The following is a 22,371-nucleotide window of genomic DNA, read 5'->3' on the forward strand; positions in this document are numbered from 1 at the left end:
CGAAATGGGCTTCACACATTGTACATGTACCCAAGGCGGGAATCGAACCTGGCGAACCCGGATTTCGGCGTGACGAGCGAACGCTTTAACCACTAGGCTACCCGACCGCCCCGGGGGATACACAAGGAGAGACACAACGAAACTCGAATGAACATGCGAGAAGCCAGGGTGTCCAAATAACCTACCACACGCTCGGAGGCTATTTGTACTTAGGGACATCACTCCTTATATTTATACACATAAATTTAACTTATCTAACGAGGTCCTCAACTTTCCACATTTCCAAATGATGAATGTTGGCTGAGTACACGTTTTCTGAAGTTTATGTTCTAACAACGAGAAGACAAATATTCAATATTCAACTAGCCTTATGGTTTACGGGTCCATTACTGGTTATTCGGGTATTTTATGAGTTATCTTTTTTTCAAAAGCTAAGCAGGTGTTCAGGTCACGTAGAAAGAGTTGACTTAGAAGGACCCAGATGTACACACCTAACTAGGTGAACAAGGAACTTTAATCATGTATCGTACAAGTACATGTTGGTCTCAGGCCTCAATGATTTGTTCACGGCAAATGTCAACCACGGAGCAAGCCAGCGAGGAACATGACAATGAATACAAACAGATCATTATTCTGCCGAGAAAAGAATGTTTCAAAGACGCAAAGAAATATTTGTGAAATCAGTTTGTTTGTTTTATTCTAAATGGTTTGTTGTTGTTGTTTGTGGTTTAACCCCGCACTCAGCAATATTCCAGCTTAATGACGGCGGTCTGTAAATAATCGAGTCTGGACCAGACAATCCAGTGACTGAATCATGAGCATCGATCCACGGAATTGGGATCGTTGACTGGGTTGTGAGTTTCTATAAGTGTTTATGCTTACAAGTAGTGTTCGAAATAGCTGCCTGTCCGCTAGTCAAATGCCAGTTACTTTTAAATTGGGCTAGTAACATTTCTGAAAAGCTGGCCCGTCTGTCAAGATGAACATTTTGGTCAATATTTATTGATTTCTCGTATTTTCTTCGAATCGTTATATCAGTTCAGGTGTTATTTCATGTCAAAGTCGGTTGTCATTTGTTTTCATTTCGTAGAGACCCTTGAAGATCCGGGGTAGAATAGGCCTTCAGCAACCCATGCTTGACGTAAATGGCGACTATGCTTGTTGTAAGAGGCGACTAACAGTATCGAATGGTCAGGCTCGCTGACTAGGTTCACGCCCAATTGCCCAATTGCGTAGATCAATGGTCATGATATCAATCACTGGATTATTTACAGACCGCCGTCATATGGCTTGAATATTGCTGAGTGTGGTGGATAACAACAAACATCATTTCGTAGTTTATCAGAAACTCGGTTGTGGTGAACATTGATCATGACTGATGTTCAAGTTATAAGCCCTGCGTGTAAGGTCTGAGAACCGCCACAAACGTCTCACAAACGTATATTACCAAGAAGTCAATCAGCTTCACCGTTGTTCAGCGTAATTATCCAAAGACCATTGTAGTACATATTGCAAATGGCGGCATCCTTAAAGAAGGGCTTGTAAAATATGATGAGGGCTGGCAACAGTTTTTGTTAACAAGCCCTCCTGGCCAGTGAACGTTGGAAACTACTTCATACAGTGTGAGTGAATGAGTGAGTATAGTTTTCGCCGCTTTTAGCAATATTCTAGCAATATGAAGGCGGGGGACACCGGAAATGGGCCTCACACATTGTGGGGGAATCGAACCCGGGTCTTCAGCGTGACGAGTGAACGCTTCATCCACGAGGCTACCCCACTGCCCTAATTCATACACTGCTTACAAGTGGTCGCGTAATGCAAAACGTAAGTAAATAAAGCAACAAAACCCTTTCCATATCCAATAGAAATCTCTCCTCAAAGAAGAGTCGATAGGACGATGCCGACTATATCACGATTATGTGTTTATGAATCACAATCATTTAGTAATGATACCAGGTGTTCGCGAAAAGGTGAGCGTGTCATGCCCCACCGGTGGCACCCGTCACAAACACGTGCAAAGGCAAGTCAATTGTTCATCTGAAAAAAAACACGGGAACATATGAAATTGCATCGGACATCATTTTTGTCCTTCACAGATCTACCATGAATCATTTTGAACGTTTAACCGAGGCCTGAAAACATGAGTAACAAATATTAGACATAGCCAGGTGAGGCAAGCAATGATCTTCAATGACAGGTCATGCATATATGTCTGAGGTCTCACTGATTTGTTCACAGCAAATGTTAAGCACGGAATAGACCAGCTAGAAACGTGACACTGAAGACAAACGTATCATTAATCTGTCGAGAAAAGAACCTTTCCAGCTGTAACACATTGGTGACCTTTCAGAGCAACCTAGAAAGCATTTGTGAAAATCAGTTGCTTTTTTATTTTAGGATTTGAGTTTAGTTACATATTTTATTCTGGCATTGTTAGGGTGGATTGTGAACTTTTGTTATAACTGCAACCTTCTGACCTGCTTGCAAGTAGCGAGTGAGTGTGGTTTTACGCCGCTTTGATCAATATTGCAGCAATATCACGGCCATACACCAGAAAAAGCAATACACCAGAATAAAAGGTTCCACACATTGTACCCATGTGGGGAATCGAACCCGGTTTTTTGGCGTGACGAGCGAACGTTTTAATTACTCCAATTACCTCCAACCCTGCAAGTAGTCATGCAATGGCTAACCCCATACAAAATACAAGAGTTTTATAAGAAGCAAATATAGATATAAGGCAGGGCGGGACAACTTAGGAATGGCCAGGAGTCCGAACTTGACCACACAGAAGGAAGCGAGCTACAAAAACATGTTTTATATCATTGGAAAGATCTCGAGGAGACGAATCCAAATAATGTGTGTCCCAGTGTGTACACATGTTTACAAGCTCAAAAATTGGCTCAGAAAATGCATTACTGCAGAAATTTCTGGCAGAATTTTTTTTTTCTGCAGAAATTTCTGGCAGTATTTTTTTTTTCTACAGAAATTTCTGGCAGAATTTTTATCTGAATTTTTACATCTTCAGAGCTCATCACTATTTACATATTTGTATTGTCTAAAACATTTCATTGTGACTTTTTTAAGCCTTCAAGAATTGGTAAACATGTAACAAGAATTAATGAACAGGTTACAAGAATTAATATATAATTATATATCTGATTTAGTTAAAGAAAGGTGACAAAGTAGAGGCCCCATGGCTGGTGCACAGAGCAGATAGGTACCCTGGTCATGTGGAGCGCATTGATGGAGGTAACTCTAAGAATATTTAAATAGCCTATACCCCTTCAATTGTACGTATGCTAAGTGACCTTGAACTTTAAATATGCTATGATTGAAATTTATTAAGTCTTACATTGTCGATCCCTGGCCTCGTCATACCAAAAGACGTTAAAAGATGGTACTTGTTGTTACCCTGTCTCGCGCTCTGCATTAGGGAGCTAAAACAGGGACTGGTCAGCTTGGAGTCATGTACTGTGTACTGAGTAGGGTATTCATGTTAAACTGCGGAATGGTATTTTAGTGGGCTAGAATCAGTCCGGACTAGTATAAGCAGCCACACACACACACACACACACACACGTGCATGCACGCCGCTTTATATGTGCACTAATCTTGGACACGACATTAAACCCAATTTCAACTCACCTCACCTCACCTCTCTTACATTGTTCATGGGCTAAGGCATGTGGAATGTGTTTATTACTGAAATGAAAAGCATTTTAATGTTTTTTCATATCTTTTCAGAATATGTGCACATAGGTTTCAATGACCAGACGTAAAAAAGAATTCATTTCAAGTATGTTGAGAAGAAAACGTAAGTAAAGTAGACTATTTACATTCATAATACGTCTTATGCCGTAGGCTCTATTGTAAACTCTAAGCTGCATATAGGCTGCAATTTATCTGATGCTATATTAGACAATATGGATCCACTCATCTATACAGCTATTTTCTTCTGTGATAGGACCCATCGCTGGAAACATTGCCTCACCCATGAGACATAGTGCAAAGTCGCCCAAGGACATGTCTTGTAATATAGCATGTGAATAAATATTTTTTTGAAAGATCTCACGAAATTTTTTTGTGCTTGTATTCATGTGAACTAAAAATGTTTTTTTGGGGAAAAAGGTCATTTAAAGCAACTCCAGATTAAACTATCCAATGATTGAACCTTATTTCTCCTGAATTTAAACAATCCTGCTAAATATTACTGCAGAAAAAATTCTGCCAGAAATTTCTGTAGAAAAAAAAAAATTCTGCCAGAAATTTCTGTAGAAAAAAAAAATACTGCCAGAAATTTCTGCAGAAAAAAAAATTCTGCCAGAAATTTCTGCAGTAATGCATTTTCTGAGCCAATTTTTGAGCTTGTAAACATGTGTACACACTGGGACACACATTATTTGGATTCGTCTCCTCGAGATCTTTCCAATGATATAAAACATGTTTTTGTAGCTCGCTTCCTTCTGTGTGGTCAAGTTCGGACTCCTGGCCATTCCTAAGTTGTCCCGCCCTGCCTTATATATACATACATAAAGCACTAACTGCATATGGGTCAAGATCAAGTAACACTGATTATCCACATTGGAGGCTTGAAAATGCATATTGGTGAAAACACTGGATTAACATTTTGTCAATAAGGGCATTTTCTACTTGATGACGGAGCGTCACTTATTTTTAAAGGTGTATGTCCGACCATGTAAGATAAAAACGAATTGTGTTACTTTTACCTTGTCCGTCATGTTGCGTTTGCTTCTTCACGTTAGTAACATATTAGTGTGATACGGTAGTGCAACATCGGGCTCACGTCTTGAAATATGGCCCCACCATTCACAGTTTACATGTATTTGTTAGTCAGTGGGTCAGCCAGTGTGTAAAATGACTGAAATTTGCACTCAGCCAAGTTACAGAACGCCAGAATATTCCAGTCATTGTAGAATTATTTCACAGTTAAGGAGGTAGGTTCCGGTCAATTCTCAGCCCATGTTAGTTTGATTCATATTTTCGGAGCCCGCTTTATATAACTCAAAAGAATATGGTGTATATTACGCATACGTCTTGATGAGCCAGGTTAATACATTAATGGCCATGGAGCCATCGCCTATGCATAGCGAGAGAGAAGACGAATGCCTACATTTGATCCTAGTGCCGAAAAGGATTCTTACATTGTATATCTTATACAATATACATGTAATTGGTCAGGGGTAACTGAATGAATTCAGTTCGAATTTCTGTGCATCTAGCAAAGCCTGTGTTTTGTTTGTACGAAGGGAAATCAGTACACCAGCAAATGAAAAGCATTAAAGTCAATAGACACATGACTCACGGGTACTAGATCTATCAATGGCGATAAATACATGCTTCCACGACGATGTTAATAGGTGGGGATTGTGCACTCTATAGGTGGTTCGAGTGACGTTCACAGATGGGTATTGTGCACTCTATAGGTGGTTCGAGTGACGTCAACAGATGGGTATTGTGCACTATATAGGTTGTCCGAGGGACGTTAACAGGTGGGTATTGTGCACTCTATAGGTGGTTCGAGTGACGTTAACAGATGGGGATTGTGCACTATATAGGTTGTCCGAGGGATGTTAACAGGTGGGTATTGTGCACTATATAGGTGGTTCGAGTGACGTTAACAGATGGGGATTGTGCACTATACATGTATAGGTGGTTCGAGTGACGTTAACAGATGGGGATTGTGCACTATATAGGTGGCTCGAGTGACGTTTACAGATGGGGATTGTGCACTCTATAGGTGGTTCGAGTGACGTTAACGGGTGGGGATTGTGCACTCTATAGGTGGTTCGAGTGACGTTAACGGGTGGGGATTGTGCACTCTATAGGTGGTTCGAGTGACGTTAACAGATGGGTATTGTGCACTATATAGGTTGTCCGAGGGACGTTAACAGGTGGGTATTGTGCACTCTATAGGTGGTTCGAGTGACGTTAACAGATGGGGATTGTGCACTATATAGGTTGTCCGAGGGATGTTAACAGGTGGGTATTGTGCACTATATAGGTGGTTCGAGTGACGTTAACAGCTGGGGATTGTGCACTATATAGGTGGTTCGAGTGACGTTAACAGATGGGGATAGTGCACTATATAAGTTGTCCGAGGGATGTTAACAGGTGGGTATTGTGCACTATATAGGTTGTCCGAGGGATGTTAAGAGGTAGGTATTGTGCACTATATAGGTTGTCCGAGGGATGCTAACAGGTTGGTATTCTGCACTATATAGGTTGTCCGAGGGATGCTAACAGGTTGGTATTGTGCACTATATAGGTTGTCCGAGGGATGCTAACAGGTGGGTATTGTGCACTATATAGGTTGTCCGAGGGATGTAAATAGATGGGGATTGTGCACTATATAGGTAGTCCGAGGGATGTAAATAGATGAGGATTATACACTTTATAGGTTGTCCGAGGTTTGTCAGGACATGGTGGCACGTAGTCGCGGCGCTGTGGCACTTTGACAGTGACGCCAAGTCAGGGCACGGTGTCACACAATCAGGGCACGGTGGCAGTTAGTCGGGGCACGGTGGCACTCAGTCAGGACACAGTGACGCCCAGTCGGGGCACGGTGCCACTCAGTCAACCAAATCACACCTAACCACCCGAGCCATTTCAGTTGGGAGCAATTCTTCTCGGAATCCAAACGGGGGGACTCAATTTGAAACGACTTTGTACATGAATACAAAATGCAGGCAGCTGAGAATAACAATGCCTTTCGTAATTAGCATCACGTGTAATGATATGAATATAATAAAAGCCAGCACGCATGTACATTATATCTTCAGAACTGTCAATCTTACAAAGATGCACATGCGAACGCTGACAAAGACTGAACTGTACAAACATCTATAATGTGATAAAGCATAACAGGCAATATGAAAAGCCAAACAAGATCAAGATATTGATTGTGAATATTTATAGTATTTCTAACTCTTTTATATGAAAATTATTAGAATTTTTTTTTATAAAGGTTCTTCAGGTAAGGCTTTACAAAGATCAAAGAATGATGTACAAATTTATAACCAAACACTCTACAGCCCAAATCATATTTTTAAATATTGTTACAATATTATTCTGCTTATCTGAAGCAATCACAAGCATTTAACTAATTGATCAAACTTAAAACGCGAGAAATAAAGGATCGAGATTTATTTGTTGCCTTTCAAATAAATTTAAGTTAACGTAGATAAACATGAAACTTTATTGTTTACGATGAAAAACCTTCAAAATTAATTTATTGTTTCATCTTTCGTGTGTTTTTACCTGCATGAGCAGATGAGTTGTGTAAGGTAGTTTCTAGGAGGGACCGCAGGAAATGTCGGGTGATAGTGATATGTGCACAGGCAGCAAACACCAAGCCGGCATTAACAACTTCTCAAACAATACCCACTATCAAGAGGGTCACACGGGTATAATGATGCTTCTGGGGTGCGTGCTGGGGGTGTAAATGAGCTTATACAAAGCTTGCAAAGATAATCCAGAAGACCCACCCGCATCATTCATCTTCATAAATGTCGTAATGCAGAGAATGATTTTGGTGGAACCTTTTGTCTTGTGCAACTACAACAGACAACGCCAAGATCCACCCTCTTGGGCAATTGCATACATTCCACACTGTGTGTGTTAAAGACCGAGACAAAGGTTCAGTCTCAGGAAGGAAGTCGTTTCAATGTACGAGATAAGTGTCTGCGAGAAGGCTACGTTTGACCACCTCCCTGAGTCAATGTTTAAAGATTGAAGTCATGCCTACGTCACATGGAAAGGGATGGGGATGTCACTTGCTTGATGATACCCTCCAGACACGTGGCTATTGACTATTCAGCTTGATACCCACGTAGTGGAACATCCTTCAACAGTGTCTTCAAGAGCGTCAGCTTCTTTTGATTATAAAAGGACCGCAACCAGGTGATACTCTCTTTCTGACGTAGGTCTCTGTGGAGCTACATAAGAGTTGTTGCTTGAACCTGCTACCAGATCTTATACGAGAGGGGTTATACAAGGTTACGTAACACAGACCTAACACCCCCTACATTTCAACCAGGATGAGGGGAGTTTTTGGAGTAGCTCTTGTGGCATTATTGAGTGTATGTGTTGAAGCACAGGTTACGGTATTTCCCGTGTTTCCTCCGGGATTTGGGGACTCGAAGGATCCAGCTATAAAAGAACAGTTTGTAGGTGAGTAGGCGAGATTAAGTGTGTCATACGGAAATTATGTCATTTCCTGGAGCCTTGGAGTTTCGATAGAGAAAAGTTACGTACTTGACAGGCATTGAGAAGTTTGAAGAACAGAAGTTGTTATTCATTAAAAAAAGTGTCATTTATTCTTGTATTCTCGGTCCCCCGAGAGAGGGGCCAGAAGTAGCCCTGAAACGTCGTTATTAACAATAAGTTGCAATAAACTAAAGTTTTCTCTTTTAATGTAATTTGAGTACCAGTCAGGACGAGGTAAGTCGAAATGTCCATTCGTAATAATCAATCTGATAATTAATTCCTTTTATCAAATGTGAGAGAAATATTGAAAGAAGATCGTATTTTGCCATCTTGTAACGACATTACTTAATTGAGGACGTTTTTGTCAGCGTTTTTGAAATACCCTTCGGTTTCTTCCAGATATCAATTCATGTCATACATATATTTGTTTGAATGCTCATCTTTAAATTTGGATCGATTGTGGGTATTGTGGTTTGTTTAAATAAATACAGTATATCGTGTGGAATAACGCAAACGACGCCCTACCTATGACGTCATAAGGTAGGAGTTCTGCTGTGCGGCGTTAAGAAAAAAACAACACTCTTTGCGAACACCTGATATCATCACTGATTTTCAGTGATCCATTCATATAAATTTCACCTCTACTTTGCCTTGTACGCCCAATAGAATCTGTTAGGGCAGATAATCGAGGCTGATTATTATCTGGGTCTGACGTTTAATAGTTACCTGCATTGTAAATGAACGGCGTTACAAGTCAATATGCTGGAGAATACCGTTTTTAAGGGTTCATCTTAGGGATCGACTATTTGTTAGATATTCAGGTGGGAGGGTAATTGTAAAAATTATTTTGCAAGCTTCTTGAAATTAACCCAAGTGACCAGTACACTTAAAGACATGTATACAACCTTGTGTACATACATTTAGTGTATGTTTCATAAATAAATGACAATGTATGGTTTAAATACGTGTATGGTTAATTAGGTTAACTGTTCACTGATGATATCAGAAAGTGGGTATTTGTTTAATATGATTTCTTCACATGGTCTCAGTATAAATGCACTGCATTTCAATAGAGCAGATAATTGTCGTACGATTATGAGCTATATATAACGTAGAAAAAGCTAAAACAAATAATAATTGAAACAGAAATAAATAATTTGCAAGTTAATCGATGACATTTGATTGGCTAATACACCGACTAACAAAAGGCCACACCTACTAGCGAACTACTGTTTACTGATTGGCTGATCAGGGTGGGCGGGTTAGAATTGCAATATTGGACTATATGATGTCGCTGATTTCGTATTGTTGTCTAAAATGGTTATGAATATATAAGCAACCTGTGAAGGTAAATTGAAGTTAATGCATGTTTACAGTGTGAACACCAGGTGATGTGTTTGTAGCTCAATAAACGCATATGTATAATGAATTCAATGTGCGAAACAACCTTTATAATCATGGTGCACATTAATATATATATATATATATATATATATATATATATATATATATATATATATATATATATATATATATACCTTAGAAGTAATTAAACACCGATAACCCTATATTTCCATAAAAGGACGCACCAGTGACAAAAATCATGTCCGATGCAATACTCCATTTTGACTTGTACCATATGTTTCCGTGTTATTTGTCCGGTGAACAATTGACTTATCTTTGCATGTTTTTGTGACGGGCAGGATAGGCACATCTTTTCGCGAACAACTAGTATCATCACTATTTGATAGTTATTCATAATCACAAGCTCATGGCATTGTCGGAATCATTCAATAGACTTTTGGTAGAGATTTCTTGTCAGCATGAAAGGGTTTTGTCGATTTTATTTGTAAATCGTATCCAGTATGTTTCCTGACGAAACACATCAGCTTTTCTTTGTAAGTTGATATATTCATATGGAAACACAATAACCGAATCGTTTGTGTTATTTCATATTATGTACTTTAACGTTATTTGACTGCCCTTTCAGTTGCTCGCCCTGCTTGTTCACATCGTATGGTTCAGTCTTCGTTGACTAACAGTGTTTTTATAACCACAGTACATCATGTGTCTGTGGTATCTTAGATATATCCCTTAATAAGGTCAATGTCATATGTAGATATTTCCAAAATATATTATGAAGTTAAGATTATGAAAATTAATTAGTGATTCTTAACATTCCTCCAGGTATGTACTTAAATGCATTTGATATCATACCCACAAGAAAAGCTTTGCCTGCTTAAAACATGATACTGGTGGAAGCAGTTTGTTAAAGTTGATATATAGAACTTCCATATACAGTAAACTACATTTATACCGAACACGCTTATAACGAACTGTTTATTACAATTGGCCCCGTCCATTTTACGTTACGCGATGCCGGAATTTATACGAATTCAGTGCCCCAGCTACAACCAGTTGGCACCTTCTTACTTATCTGACCTCCAGGTATATCAACCATCTAGATCCCTCGTTCTGCTGAGAAACATCTCCTTTGTATGCCTAAGACTAAACTGACAAGGTCTGGGCAGAGGTCATTTGCCTGCAATGCTCCAGCTCTATGGAACCATCTCCCATCACATGTGAAAGAGGCAGAAACTATAATAATTGTACAGTCACGTCTCAAGACATTCCAGTTCAGACTATTTATTCTAAACTAAACACTAACTGCAACATCTACATGTCTTGTATCCATGACGTTGCACCAACAGAGCATTCTCCTATTTGATGTAGCGCTGTGAGCATCCGACTCGTATATGGAGTAAAGCGCATAATAAGGTGTTGCAGCAAATGTCCAGCTGGTAATTTGACTGGTAATTTGAAGGTGTTGTAGCAATTTGTCTAGTTGGTATTTTGAAGGTGTTGTAGAAAATGTCTAGTTAGCAATTTTAAGGTGTTGTAGGAAATGTCTAGTTGGTAGTTTGAAGGTGTTGTAGAAAATGTCTAGTTGGTAATTCGAAGATGTTGTAGGAAATGACTAGTTGGTAATTTAAAGGTGTTGTCGAAAATGTCTAGTTGGTAATTTGAAGGTGTTGTAGGAAATGTCTAGTTGGTAATTTGAAGGTGTTGTAGGAAATGTCTTGTTGGTAATTTGAAGGTGTTGTAGAAAATGTTTAGTTGGTAATTTGACGGTGTGGTAATTTGAAGGCATAGCTATTGTCTAGTTGGTAATTTGAAGTTTTAGCAATGCTCTAGTTGGTTATTGGTAGGAATTGTTTACATTGTAATTTGAAGGTGTTGCAGCAAATGTCTAAAATGTCAAGGTCATAGCCCATGGTAAACAATATTCTTTTTTCAATTTGGTTGAGGTTCGAGCAAACCAGATTAGTGAAGAAGATTCTTAGACATTGAAGTCTTTGAAAGGCTTTTAGAAGATGGAAGAACATGAATACATGACACTTTTTAATGGATAGCAACTTCTTGTATTTTTTCACGACGTTTGAGGGCTACTTCTTTCACCTTCATCAGGTGAATCATCATTCAGCTACTTCTTGCTCCTTCATCAGGTATATGATAATTGTTTATAATTTCAGGAAGCTGTAGAAACGCCTGCACAGGAGGACAGGGAACCTTCATTGCACGATGCACGTTCAACCATCCGTACGCCTGCAACTTGTACGTGGAGTGCCTACGTTTCGGAGGTCTGTGGGTTATATATGGTCGGCATGCTCCCGTTGGGGATGTATATGACGAGAGGGACGGTCGTCTCAAGGAAATTCTGCCCAGTGGAATACCAGATAACTCGTTTTGTCTCCGAGTTGGCCGTGAGTCTTGCAACATATCACATACTTCTCAACCGTTGACGGGGATATTTATATTCATTTCTAGATTGACCCCACTTTTTTGTCATTATTCATACTCTGTAGATGTGATAGTATGGATTTTCTAAAATCAAATGAAATATGAATAGTATATATTCAGATATATACTTACTATGTTACTGTTTACCCTCAGCGTATTTATGAAAAACCTTTAAACGAATATTCCATTCATTCATTCACATCTGTGTTCAGTGATACAATCAAACATTATTTGGAGCTTGCTCTAGATATACTATGGCATTTTGCTACTAACCAACGTCGTGATATTAAGTGTTTATTTGACGCTGGTAGGACAGCATTATAAATGTCGCGAACACCGTGTGTCATCACTGACTTCCAGTGAATCATTCACATACTTTTTCAGAACAAACTTCAGTTTCTTCAGATCTTGAAAATACATTTTGAAATTTTCAACCATATATTTAGTTACGGTTTTGTTGTTCACCGGCTATGGACTGATGTAAGATATTTCGTAGGAGGTGGTTATTGTCTAGTTTGTAATTTGAAGGTGTTGTAGGAAATGTCTAGTTGGTAATCTGAAGGTGTTGTAGGAAATTTCTAGTTGGTAATTTGAAGGTGTTGCAGCAAATGTCAAGCTGGTAATTTGACTGGTAATTTGGAGGTGCTGTAGCAATTTGTCTAGTTGGTAATTTGAAGGTGTTGTAGAAAATGTCTAGTTAGTAATTTGAAGGTGTTGTAGAAAATGTCTAGTTGGTAATTTGAAGGTGTTGTAGAAAATGTCTGGTTTGTAATTTGAAAGTGTTGTGGGAAATCCAATTGGTAATTTGAAGGTGTTGTAGGAAATGTCTAGTTGGTAATTTGAAGTTTTAGCAATTGTCTAGTTGGTAATTTGAAGTTTTAGCAATTGTCTAGTTGGTAATTTGAAGGTATGGCAATTGTCTAGTTGGTAATTTGAAGATATTGTAGCGATTGTCTATTTGGTAATTTGAAGGTATAGCAATTGTCTAGTTGGTAATTTGAAGGTGTTGTAGCAATTGTCTAATTGGTAATTTGAAAGTGTTATATTTGGGGTAACACTGATCTGCATGAAATGTCAGAGGGCATGGAACCGCGTCAATCTGAATCGAAATAACAAGATTCCAATTAGAAACAAAAATTAAAATATACCCTGTATGTGAACAACCCAGTGAATATTCCGGTTTAGAAAAGAGGCCCAGCAATCTGTACTGGTCCAAAGAGATCGGATGCTCAGACTTGGTGACTTCGTACACCAATGAGTCAAAGTAATACCAGTATCATAATAACAGTCGGTGGTTTGTCTTAGTTCCATGCTTTACTGAAAAGACTAAAAATGAACTTGTGTTATATTAGTATGGAAAATGTGGAACCTCAATCACATTCTGTCTACAAGTAGCTGACAACTCTACAAAAGCGAACCTCGTTTCAAGACAGCAATTCAGAGAAACCCGTTAATCCAGACGATGCTGTTTCCAATGAAATCCGGATAATCAGAGTTAAGGATCAACAAAACATGATTTTCAGTGGTCCTTTCAAATAATTTCCACAGCTGTTGCCCCTTACCCCAAACGGAATCTGTTTCCGCAGAAATTCAAGGCTGGTTGTCCAGCGTTGACAATTTATATTTACAGTTATGTCCTTCTATCTCTTTATTGTATGTCACGTTATCCTAATGATCGCCCGGAAAAAAAGGAATTGCGGCTACCGTGATCCGGAGTAACAACCTTAGGTGATTTCTTGTGGAGTGATGTTTCTGTACTCCACAGATCCATGTGCATCTAATCGTCCTATACCCGAAGATGCCTCCCAGTGTGGGGGCTTCATGACGTGTGTGAACAACACCATTATCTCCAGTAAGTGTCCAGAAGGACGTGGATTCAGTGCCTGGACGGGGGCGTGCGACCTTGAGTGCGACAAGACAAAGAGGAGACTGGGTAAGTCTCTATTTCTACGTTACATACAATTTTGAGTACAGTATACTACGGTTATAACGAATACGCTTATAATGAACTGACGGATATAACGAACTTACTATTTGGTCCCGACTCCTTGCTGTAGTCATGCTGTATATGTACTTATAACGAACTACGGTTATAACGAACTAAAATATGTAGTCCCTTTGAGTTCGTTATAACCGTAGTTTACCGTATCAGAAAGTAAAACATCTTTCTATTTTGATCCCAACATGCTTTCGGCGTACATTCCGATTGTTATACCTGTTGAAGAAAACAAACGCATATTTCATAAATATTTTACTAAAGGGTCAAATGATAAGATTGATTAAATAAAAATTATCGTCATCTGTCGACATATGGGATGAGTAAAGCAGAGTGTGGCGTTAGGCAACAAACAAGCACACACTTACTTAAATTTACAATGAGGCTTTGTGAGTTTTCCCTTTTTCGCGAACACCTGGTGTCATCACTGATTTTCCGTGTTCCATCCATCAGGGGCCGTCGGGTAGCCTAGTGATTTAAGCGTTCACTCGTCACGCCGAAGACCCGGGTTCGATTCCCGACATGGGTACAATGTGTGAAGCCCATTCCTGGTGTCCCCCGCCGTGATATTGCTGGAATGTTGCTAAAAGCGGCGTAAAACCATACTCACTCACTCCATCCATCAACTGCCTGGCAAAAGAAAGTATACACTTGTAAACTGAATTTCACCAAAACATTAGAAACGTTATCAAAACGTTACTAGGCTGAAAACGGTCGTCGACAAACGTACAAAGCACAATTATGATACCTGTATCAAATACATTCACCATCGACTACCAAATTCTTGTTTATTTCATTTTTAGCCAATATCAAACATGGGTGTTTATTTTCTTTTGCAGGGCAGTTTATAATGTTCACTATTTTACCTTTTTATGCCCTATGGAGTTTATTCGAGACTGATTATTCTCTGGCGTTGACGCTGTGAATCTTCTCATATCAAAGACACACTCTATGCAGATGTTGCGTCCCTTGCACACGCCAGAAACCTATGTACCCGTGCTCGTGGGTTTCACCGAAATGGTAAACGTCTAACACCTGCATCACTTGGGGCTTTCCTCCTACAATCAGCTGACACGCCGTGATATAACTGAAATACTGTTAAAAGCGGCGTTAAACCCAACTCACTCACTCACTCTATGCATATGCCCAGATCTACGGATACGCTGGAGGTGGGACTTAAGCCAAGATTTCCATGATTTATGCTTGGTTTTTCAGCACCTACCCGTGTTCGCTAGTGTCACGAAAATAATAAAATAGTCCTTTGTTTCGGGAAATCTGCCCGATCCGACGAAATAGCTCCAACTAAAAACGGTTGTGAAATTGTCTTTGTTTATAGTTTTTCAAATGATAATAACGTCAACGACAGAGGAAATAGGAAAATAACCCATAACACGAGAAAGTTTCGCTTTTGTTTTTCTAAGTGCATCAACTGAGTGAGTGAGTATTATTTTACGCCGGTTTTAGAAATACTCCAGCAACATTAAGGCGGGAAACACCAGAAATGGGCTTCACGCATTGTTCCCTTGTATGGAATTGTGACGAGCAAACGCTTTGACCACTAGGTGAGTGAGTGAGTTGGGTTTAACGCCGCTTTTAACATTATTCCAGTCATATCGCGGCGTGTCAGCTTAATGTGGGAGGAAAGCCCGAAGTGATGCAGATTTTAGACGTTTACCACTTCGGTGAAACCCATGAGCACGGGTATGGTGCTGACAAACCTAGAAACATAATTTGGGCGAACCGGGATTCGGTTTCTGGCATGCCCAAGGGACGCAACTCTGCACAGCGAATCGCGGAGCCTTAGACGACTGGGCCACCCGTGCCCCCTTGACCACTAGGCCGCCCCACCGCTATTGACAAGTGTTGCTTTCAAGTAGTGCAATGAACGGTGACGTGTGGTTACTGTCTTTTTGATCATTCACATCCCCTTTGAGTCCAGATTATGGGTGAGATTACTGACTAGATTTCCAAGATATATGTGACGTGTGTCATTATAAAATCATTAACATCACCTCGTGAGCTGTTCCCAAATGAACTGATAATATAATTGTATGTATAATTAATGATACGACACACACAGCTATGATTCAACTACTATTTCCTGACAAAATATTTCACGCTTTTCCCATTTTGCTTAAGAATCGTGACAGGTAGGTGTCATAACGCTGGAATATTGCTGACTACGTGTTTATCAACATAAACTCCGTGACTCAATCACTCCCATCTTGAGGGGCACGGGTGGCCCAGTCGTCTAAGGCGCCGCAATTCGCTGTGCCGAGTTGCGTCCCTTGGGCACGCCAGACACCTTTGATGGTGGGTTCGAATCCCGGTTCGCCCTGATTATGTTTCTAGGTTTGTCAGCACCATACCCGTGCTCGTGTGTTCCACCGAAGTGGTAAACGTCTGATACCTGCATCACTTCGGGCTTTCCTCCCACATTGAACTGACATGAGGTAATATAATTGGAATAATGTTAAAAGCGGCGTTAAACCCCACTCCCTCACTCAATAACTCCCGTCTTGCTTCTTGTTTTCCATATTTATTGTTCATATATTGTTTGTTTTTTTGTCTAATTCGTGTTTTTAACGCCACACTCAGCAATATTCCAGCAGTATGACGAGGGCCTAAACATAAACGAGCATGGACTAGACAATTTTTCGATTGATATGAAAACTTTCGAAACCAAGACTGACGACTATCTTCACAAGCAAAGCTTGCTGAAGACCTATTCTAACAAGTAAACCACAGTGGCAGTCCGAACAAGTTTCAGTAACATGTCATGACAGTGCTGGGCGCGGGCGGCACGGTCGTTTGCGCGCCGCATTTCGCTGCGCAGAGTTGCGTCCCTTGACAGAAGTCTTTGATTAGAGATTCGAATCCCGATTCGCCCTGAGTATGTTTCGAGTTTTGTCAGCATCAAGTCCGTGCTAGTCGGTCTCACCGAAGTGGTGGATTTCCTCCCACATTAAGCTGACACGCTGTGATATGACTGGAATACTGTTAAAAGCGGCGTTGAACTCATTAATGATAATGCATTAAAAGCACTAAGAATAGAACGTTGAGCGTATGCAGGAAACAGTAGATAGTGTTCAGGTTGTAATGTCTGACTGAATTTCTCTGCTAGTGGTCCGGTCGTGTGGGCCATCTCTCCGAGGCCAAACCTTCTTCCAGATCAACGAGACGGTGACCTATGGCGACGGGCTCCCAACCGTGGAGAGTCTTGATACGACCTGTCCAGCATCTACGTCCTACCAGGTCATGGGCAAATGCGGCTGTGACCACACCAACGAGACTGCGAAAGGTGAGACAAAGAGGATTCATCACGAGTGTTTTTTAATGTGGGAAATATCAACCGAGTCTTAGTTTATCGGTATTTCCCGAGCCTTTGGCGAGGCAAATACCGATTAACGGGACGAGGTTGATGTTCCCATATTGAAAAACACGAGTGATGAATTCTATTTATCATTTTCACATTTTTGCTTCCCAATTAAGGAATAATTGCATTAAACATTAACATCAGCAACTTGTCGAAATCTTACGTATAGATCGTGCGTAGTGATACATGTTTTCAAAAGCCGTGTAAACCAAAATTAACAACCTCTTAACTCCTTTATAGCATATTCCTTCGCTGAGAAAATAAGTTCCTCGGATTATTTTAAACAAAATACTTGAACAGACTTTTGCAGAATAATTGAAATAATGTCTCCAACATCAAAGGTATCCATGTTGTTTGTAAACACCTACTCACGTGCACCGGCGAAAAAAGTCCCACTTCCGGCTATCTAATTTGCATATCTAATTTGCATACTTATGTCATTGGGGTATGACATACATGTTTTATGTCATTAGCTTATGTCATGGATAAATGCTTTAGTTAAATGATAAAACTTAAATATCACATTGTCCCAAGTTAAAAATGTAATTAATTAAAATTAATTTCACGCAACCCAGAGTGACGTAATACAGACACAAAATTGACGTTGAACTTCAGCAACGTCACTATAATAAATGAAATTCACGTCATCATTCACGTTATGTGACTTCTCGACGAGGTCCTCACTATTGAGACTGGCTCCGTGGCCTAGTGGATAGAGCGTCTGCCCGGAGAGAGAACGGTCGGGGGTTCAAAGACGTTAATAGATGTAAATGGTGTTACCCTTCATGGCGTTAAGTATTCAGGGGCTAACACAAGGACTGGTCGGCTCGGGGTCTGAGTGGGGCATTCGTGTTAAATTGTGGCATGCTATCTCAGTGGGCTAGCACTATAAAATCGGCATTAGTCCGGACGAATACAACCACACACACACACACACACACACACACACACACACACACACACACACACGTTGCTTTATAAGTGCCATAATCTTGAACGCGAAGTTAAATCGGATCCCATTTCACCTCACCTCACCTCACTTTTGAAGACACCGTTTCTCCTCAACATGTAATTTGTAATTATGGCCTATAAAAACATGGCTATATTACTATGTGACTAATTCTAAACACTTCATACTTTTTACATTTTTTTCATATTTTATATTTTTTTCTTATGTAACAAACACAAATGGTCTGTGTGTATAAGCTACTATTTGTCGATTTGCACCCACCCTTGACTAGACAATGCTCCAAGGTCTGGTGGGTGTTGGCGTGTGAAACTGACACACAGTGTCTGTCATAAGATAATCACGATGTCTTCACTTCATACATATTATACAAGTGGAGGACAGTATAGGTTTTTAACGGCACGATTCAACGTAGCTAGGACTACCAATTAGTACGGAGACAGTTCCCCTTTAAGGGGAGTGCTGTAGAGATAATCACACCTCGCGTAAAAGGTGCACAACCAAAATGGGAGCCACACATTCAAGAAAGAAAAAAACTGAGGTCATCCTCAGTTTGATAAGATGATGCTCTATTTACACCTGTATCTGTTGTTTGTTTGTTTTGTTTTTTTGTTTTTTAAAGCAGCAATATTCCAGCTATATGACGGCGGTCTGTAAATAATCGAGAGTCTGAACCAGGCATTCCAGTGATTGACATCATAAGCAAAATCCACACAATTAAGATACGATAACATGCATCGATCAAGTCAGCGAACCTGACCACCCGATCCTGTAAGTCGCTTCTTGCGACAAGCATAATCGCCTAATAATAAGGCATAATAAGGCAAGCATGTGTTGCTGCAGACCTATTCCAACCGAGATCTTCACGGACCCCGGTATCTGTTGTAATTATTTTGTTCTTTAAAAAGAAAAACAATACGCTTTGCTTTTACAGGCTGTGAGACGACAAGTGCTATTCATCTGTCTTCATCTGACAATTCCTGGGAACTTGCCAAGAACAATACCCCGATGATGGACAGTAGCTCCATCGAAGGCAACGCTGACATCGTCAAATCCACAAGCAATGACAACCCACGATCTGCTTTCTTCTCTCGAGGCCAGAGTTTCGTCGCCCCGCGTTTAGACGGAAATGACCTTGGTCTCTATTTTGACCTGGCCTTCACCTTCCAAGCTGTCCAATCAGACAACACCACACGCGGTGTCCTTGTCCCCAGTGGAACCAATGGCCCATTGATTATTGCCCTTGTTGATAACAGCGCCAAGAACCAGGAGGCCACGTATGGCTGTAGACTTCAAGTTGTACGAACAAACTTCGGCCAAGTACAATGCTATGTTAGACCGAGTAAAGCTTCCGATTCGAACGAGAGATACGATGCCAATGCTACAAGTCCAGAAGTGGTGAGTGTTGATCCTTCCTCGTTTTGCTTGGTATTAGCCTCTGGTAGGTATTCCATTTCATCTTGATATGGTTTGCAATTTAAATTTTTTTAAACTGTTCCTCAAGAATTCAAATATATTGAAAACTCGACGTCAACTAGGCGTCCTGCAATGAATAATTGATTTAAAGATTTCTGTCTGCTTGTTAAACGCCGCACTTGGCAATAGTCCAGTTATATGACAGCGGTTTGTGAATAGATTGGACCGAAAAGTCATGAGCATCAACCTACGCAATTAGGATACGATGACATTACAAACATGTCCGCGGGTTTGACCACCCGATCCCCTTTGTCGCCTCTTACGACAAACATCGGTTGCTGAAGACCAATTTTTAACCCGGATCTTAACGGGTAGAATTCTGTCGCCCTTTACGAATTGCTAGGTTTACGGGTGTTTACTGTATCGGTATATCTTCACCATATCTGGAATATATCACACAGCTTTATCCATATCGTTCTTTCTTGCTTTCGTGCTTAATACCTATTTGCATCCTCATTCGTGGGGTCCCGTGAATTTTCATTAAACATTTTACTAAAATTCTGTCTATCAGTTCCAATGTCACCAATCTTTTGATAGACCCCCCGTTATTATGAGACCCGTGGCGAACCTGGGTAGAATAGCAACCCATGCTTGCCGTAAGAGGCGACTAACGGGATCGGGTGGTCAGACTCGCTGACTTGGTTGATGCACGTCATCGATCCCAATTGCGGGGATTGATGCTCATGATGTCAATCACTGGATTGTGTGGTCCAGACTCGATTATTTACAGACCGCCTGCATATAGCTGGAATATTGCTGAGTGTGGCGTTAAACAACAAACAAACCAAACCAACCGTTATTATGACACACGTGCGCTGTGACCAGTTCTTACTGATTTCAGGATCTCAGAAGAAGAGTGTCCGTTGTGTTCGCGAAGGATAACACCAAGGGCAAGTTGAGCGTGACAGCTGAAGGTTCCACAGAACAGACAACGGAGTTTCTATTTGAAAAAGGTATAACGTACTTTTGGGATAATATATTAAACATATAATATTCATCTTAGATGCGCCTTTAGATTTGGCGTCACATATGTCCGATTAAATCAATATTTACGGTGTCATAAGTGATCCTGAATTGTCATAGCCTTCGATATAAAACACGTCCCTCGAAAAGGTCGAAATCGCATTATTCTAAAGTCGTTAAAAGTGCCTTTATCAATATGACCGCAACAAATACACTTTGTTGGCCGAACCGTTAATGTTTTATATAGTAAAGTATATAAGGTGTTGTTTTGTTTGCTGATGAGTGACTTCATAATGCACCAGGAATCCGGGCAGTTGGGAACTCCTCTCCTTTGGCCATAGCTTCGGGAACCGGCAAGAGGGATTTCACTGGCTACATGGACGATGTGAGCCTTTTTTGTGATTTTTCTTCTTTGTTTAACGCCGCATTTTGGAATATTGTATGACGCCGGCTGTCTGTAAATAATCGAATCTATACCAGACGATCCAGTCACATCATGAGCATCGATCCAATTGGGATACGCTGACCCGACATCAACTAAGTCACGGAGCCTGACCACCCGATCACTTTAGTTGAATAGTTTGCTGTGGCGTATATTCTTCCTCCGAATCCCCACGGGTCTGACGATGTAAGCACTGAAGGATAGTATTACCATACACATAGTTAAATACGACATGAAGTTAAGACAATCGATATTGTGATTTAATAACAGATAATAGTAATGGCTATAATTTTGTTGTTTGTTTGTTGTTTAACGCCGCACTCAGCAATATTCCAGCTATATGACGGCGGCCTGTAAATAATCGAGTCTAGACCAGACAATCCAGTGATTGACATCATGAGCATCCATCCACGCAATTGGAATCCGACGACATGACAACCAAGTCAGCGAGCCTGATCCCGATCCTGTTAGTCGCCTCTTATGGGTGGCTGAAGACCAGTTCGAACCCGGAAGTTTCACAGGACACTGACTACAATCAAGTAATATGTACTTAGATAATCCATGAAGTTAACATTTTATGTATGTTTCATATTCTTTCGGATGACATTATGTTAAAGTGTTAAATAATTTTATGAATGTTTCTTTCAGATGTTCATCAAGAAGTATTGCGGATCGTTTATGTGAAACTGTACAAGCAGCGCCCAAGGAGGTTTCCTTCGCCAACTTTGCATAATAGATACCTTTACAGGACGAAACGACAGCATGTCATGTCATGTCATGGCATGACACGACACAGCAGGGACTTCAGGACTATGGATGTATTCCTTTTTAGCAACTTAAAAAAAGTTATTGCGAGTGTCCGACTAATAAAATATGTGATATTCATTGTGTCAGCTTTCTTATTCCCATTTAACTAACCAACGGGTGATAGGGGTGAGGTGAAATGTTCTTAACGTTTTCAAGATTAGTGTTCGCTTAAAAGCGACGAGCATGCACATGTGTATGTACCTCGGCTAGCTTAGTGGTTAAAGCGTTCGCTCGTTCGCCGTGATATTGCTATAATATTGCTAACAGCGGCGTAAAACCAAACTTACTCACTCACTTACTGTGTAGGTAGCTGA

At 40.3% G+C, this 22,371-nt stretch overlaps 1 protein-coding gene across 1 annotated transcript; it reads left to right on the top strand.

Annotated features, from left to right (window-relative positions):
- The first annotated feature begins 7,815 nt into the window (after nt 1–7,815).
- Nucleotides 7,816–22,122, top strand: LOC139453226 (uncharacterized). Its single transcript, XM_071234855.1, has 8 exons — nt 7,816–8,193; nt 11,763–11,993; nt 13,796–13,963; nt 17,151–17,327; nt 19,304–19,767; nt 20,687–20,798; nt 21,111–21,193; nt 21,899–22,122. The coding sequence occupies exons 1-8, from the start codon at nt 8,061–8,063 to the stop codon at nt 21,932–21,934; spliced, it is 1,404 nt and encodes a 467-aa protein (XP_071090956.1). The 5' UTR covers nt 7,816–8,060; the 3' UTR covers nt 21,935–22,122.
- The last annotated feature ends 249 nt before the right edge of the window (nt 22,123–22,371 follow it).

The sequence above is a fragment of the Haliotis cracherodii genome, unplaced genomic scaffold, assembly GCF_022045235.1.
Source record: "Haliotis cracherodii isolate W230 unplaced genomic scaffold, xgHalCrac1.p SCAF_9, whole genome shotgun sequence".
NCBI classification, from domain to species: Eukaryota; Metazoa; Mollusca; class Gastropoda; order Lepetellida; family Haliotidae; genus Haliotis; species Haliotis cracherodii.

Excerpts from the sequence above, each read along its gene's own strand:
- LOC139453226 (XM_071234855.1), top strand. The coding sequence starts at position 8,061 with ATGAGGGGAGTTTTTGGAGTAGCTCTTGTGGCATTATTGAGTGTATGT. Across the intron at positions 17,328-19,303 it reads CACCAACGAGACTGCGAAAG|GCTGTGAGACGACAAGTGCT; the intron begins GTGAGACAAAGA and ends TTGCTTTTACAG. Across the intron at positions 20,799-21,110 it reads GGAGTTTCTATTTGAAAAAG|GAATCCGGGCAGTTGGGAAC; the intron begins GTATAACGTACT and ends ATAATGCACCAG.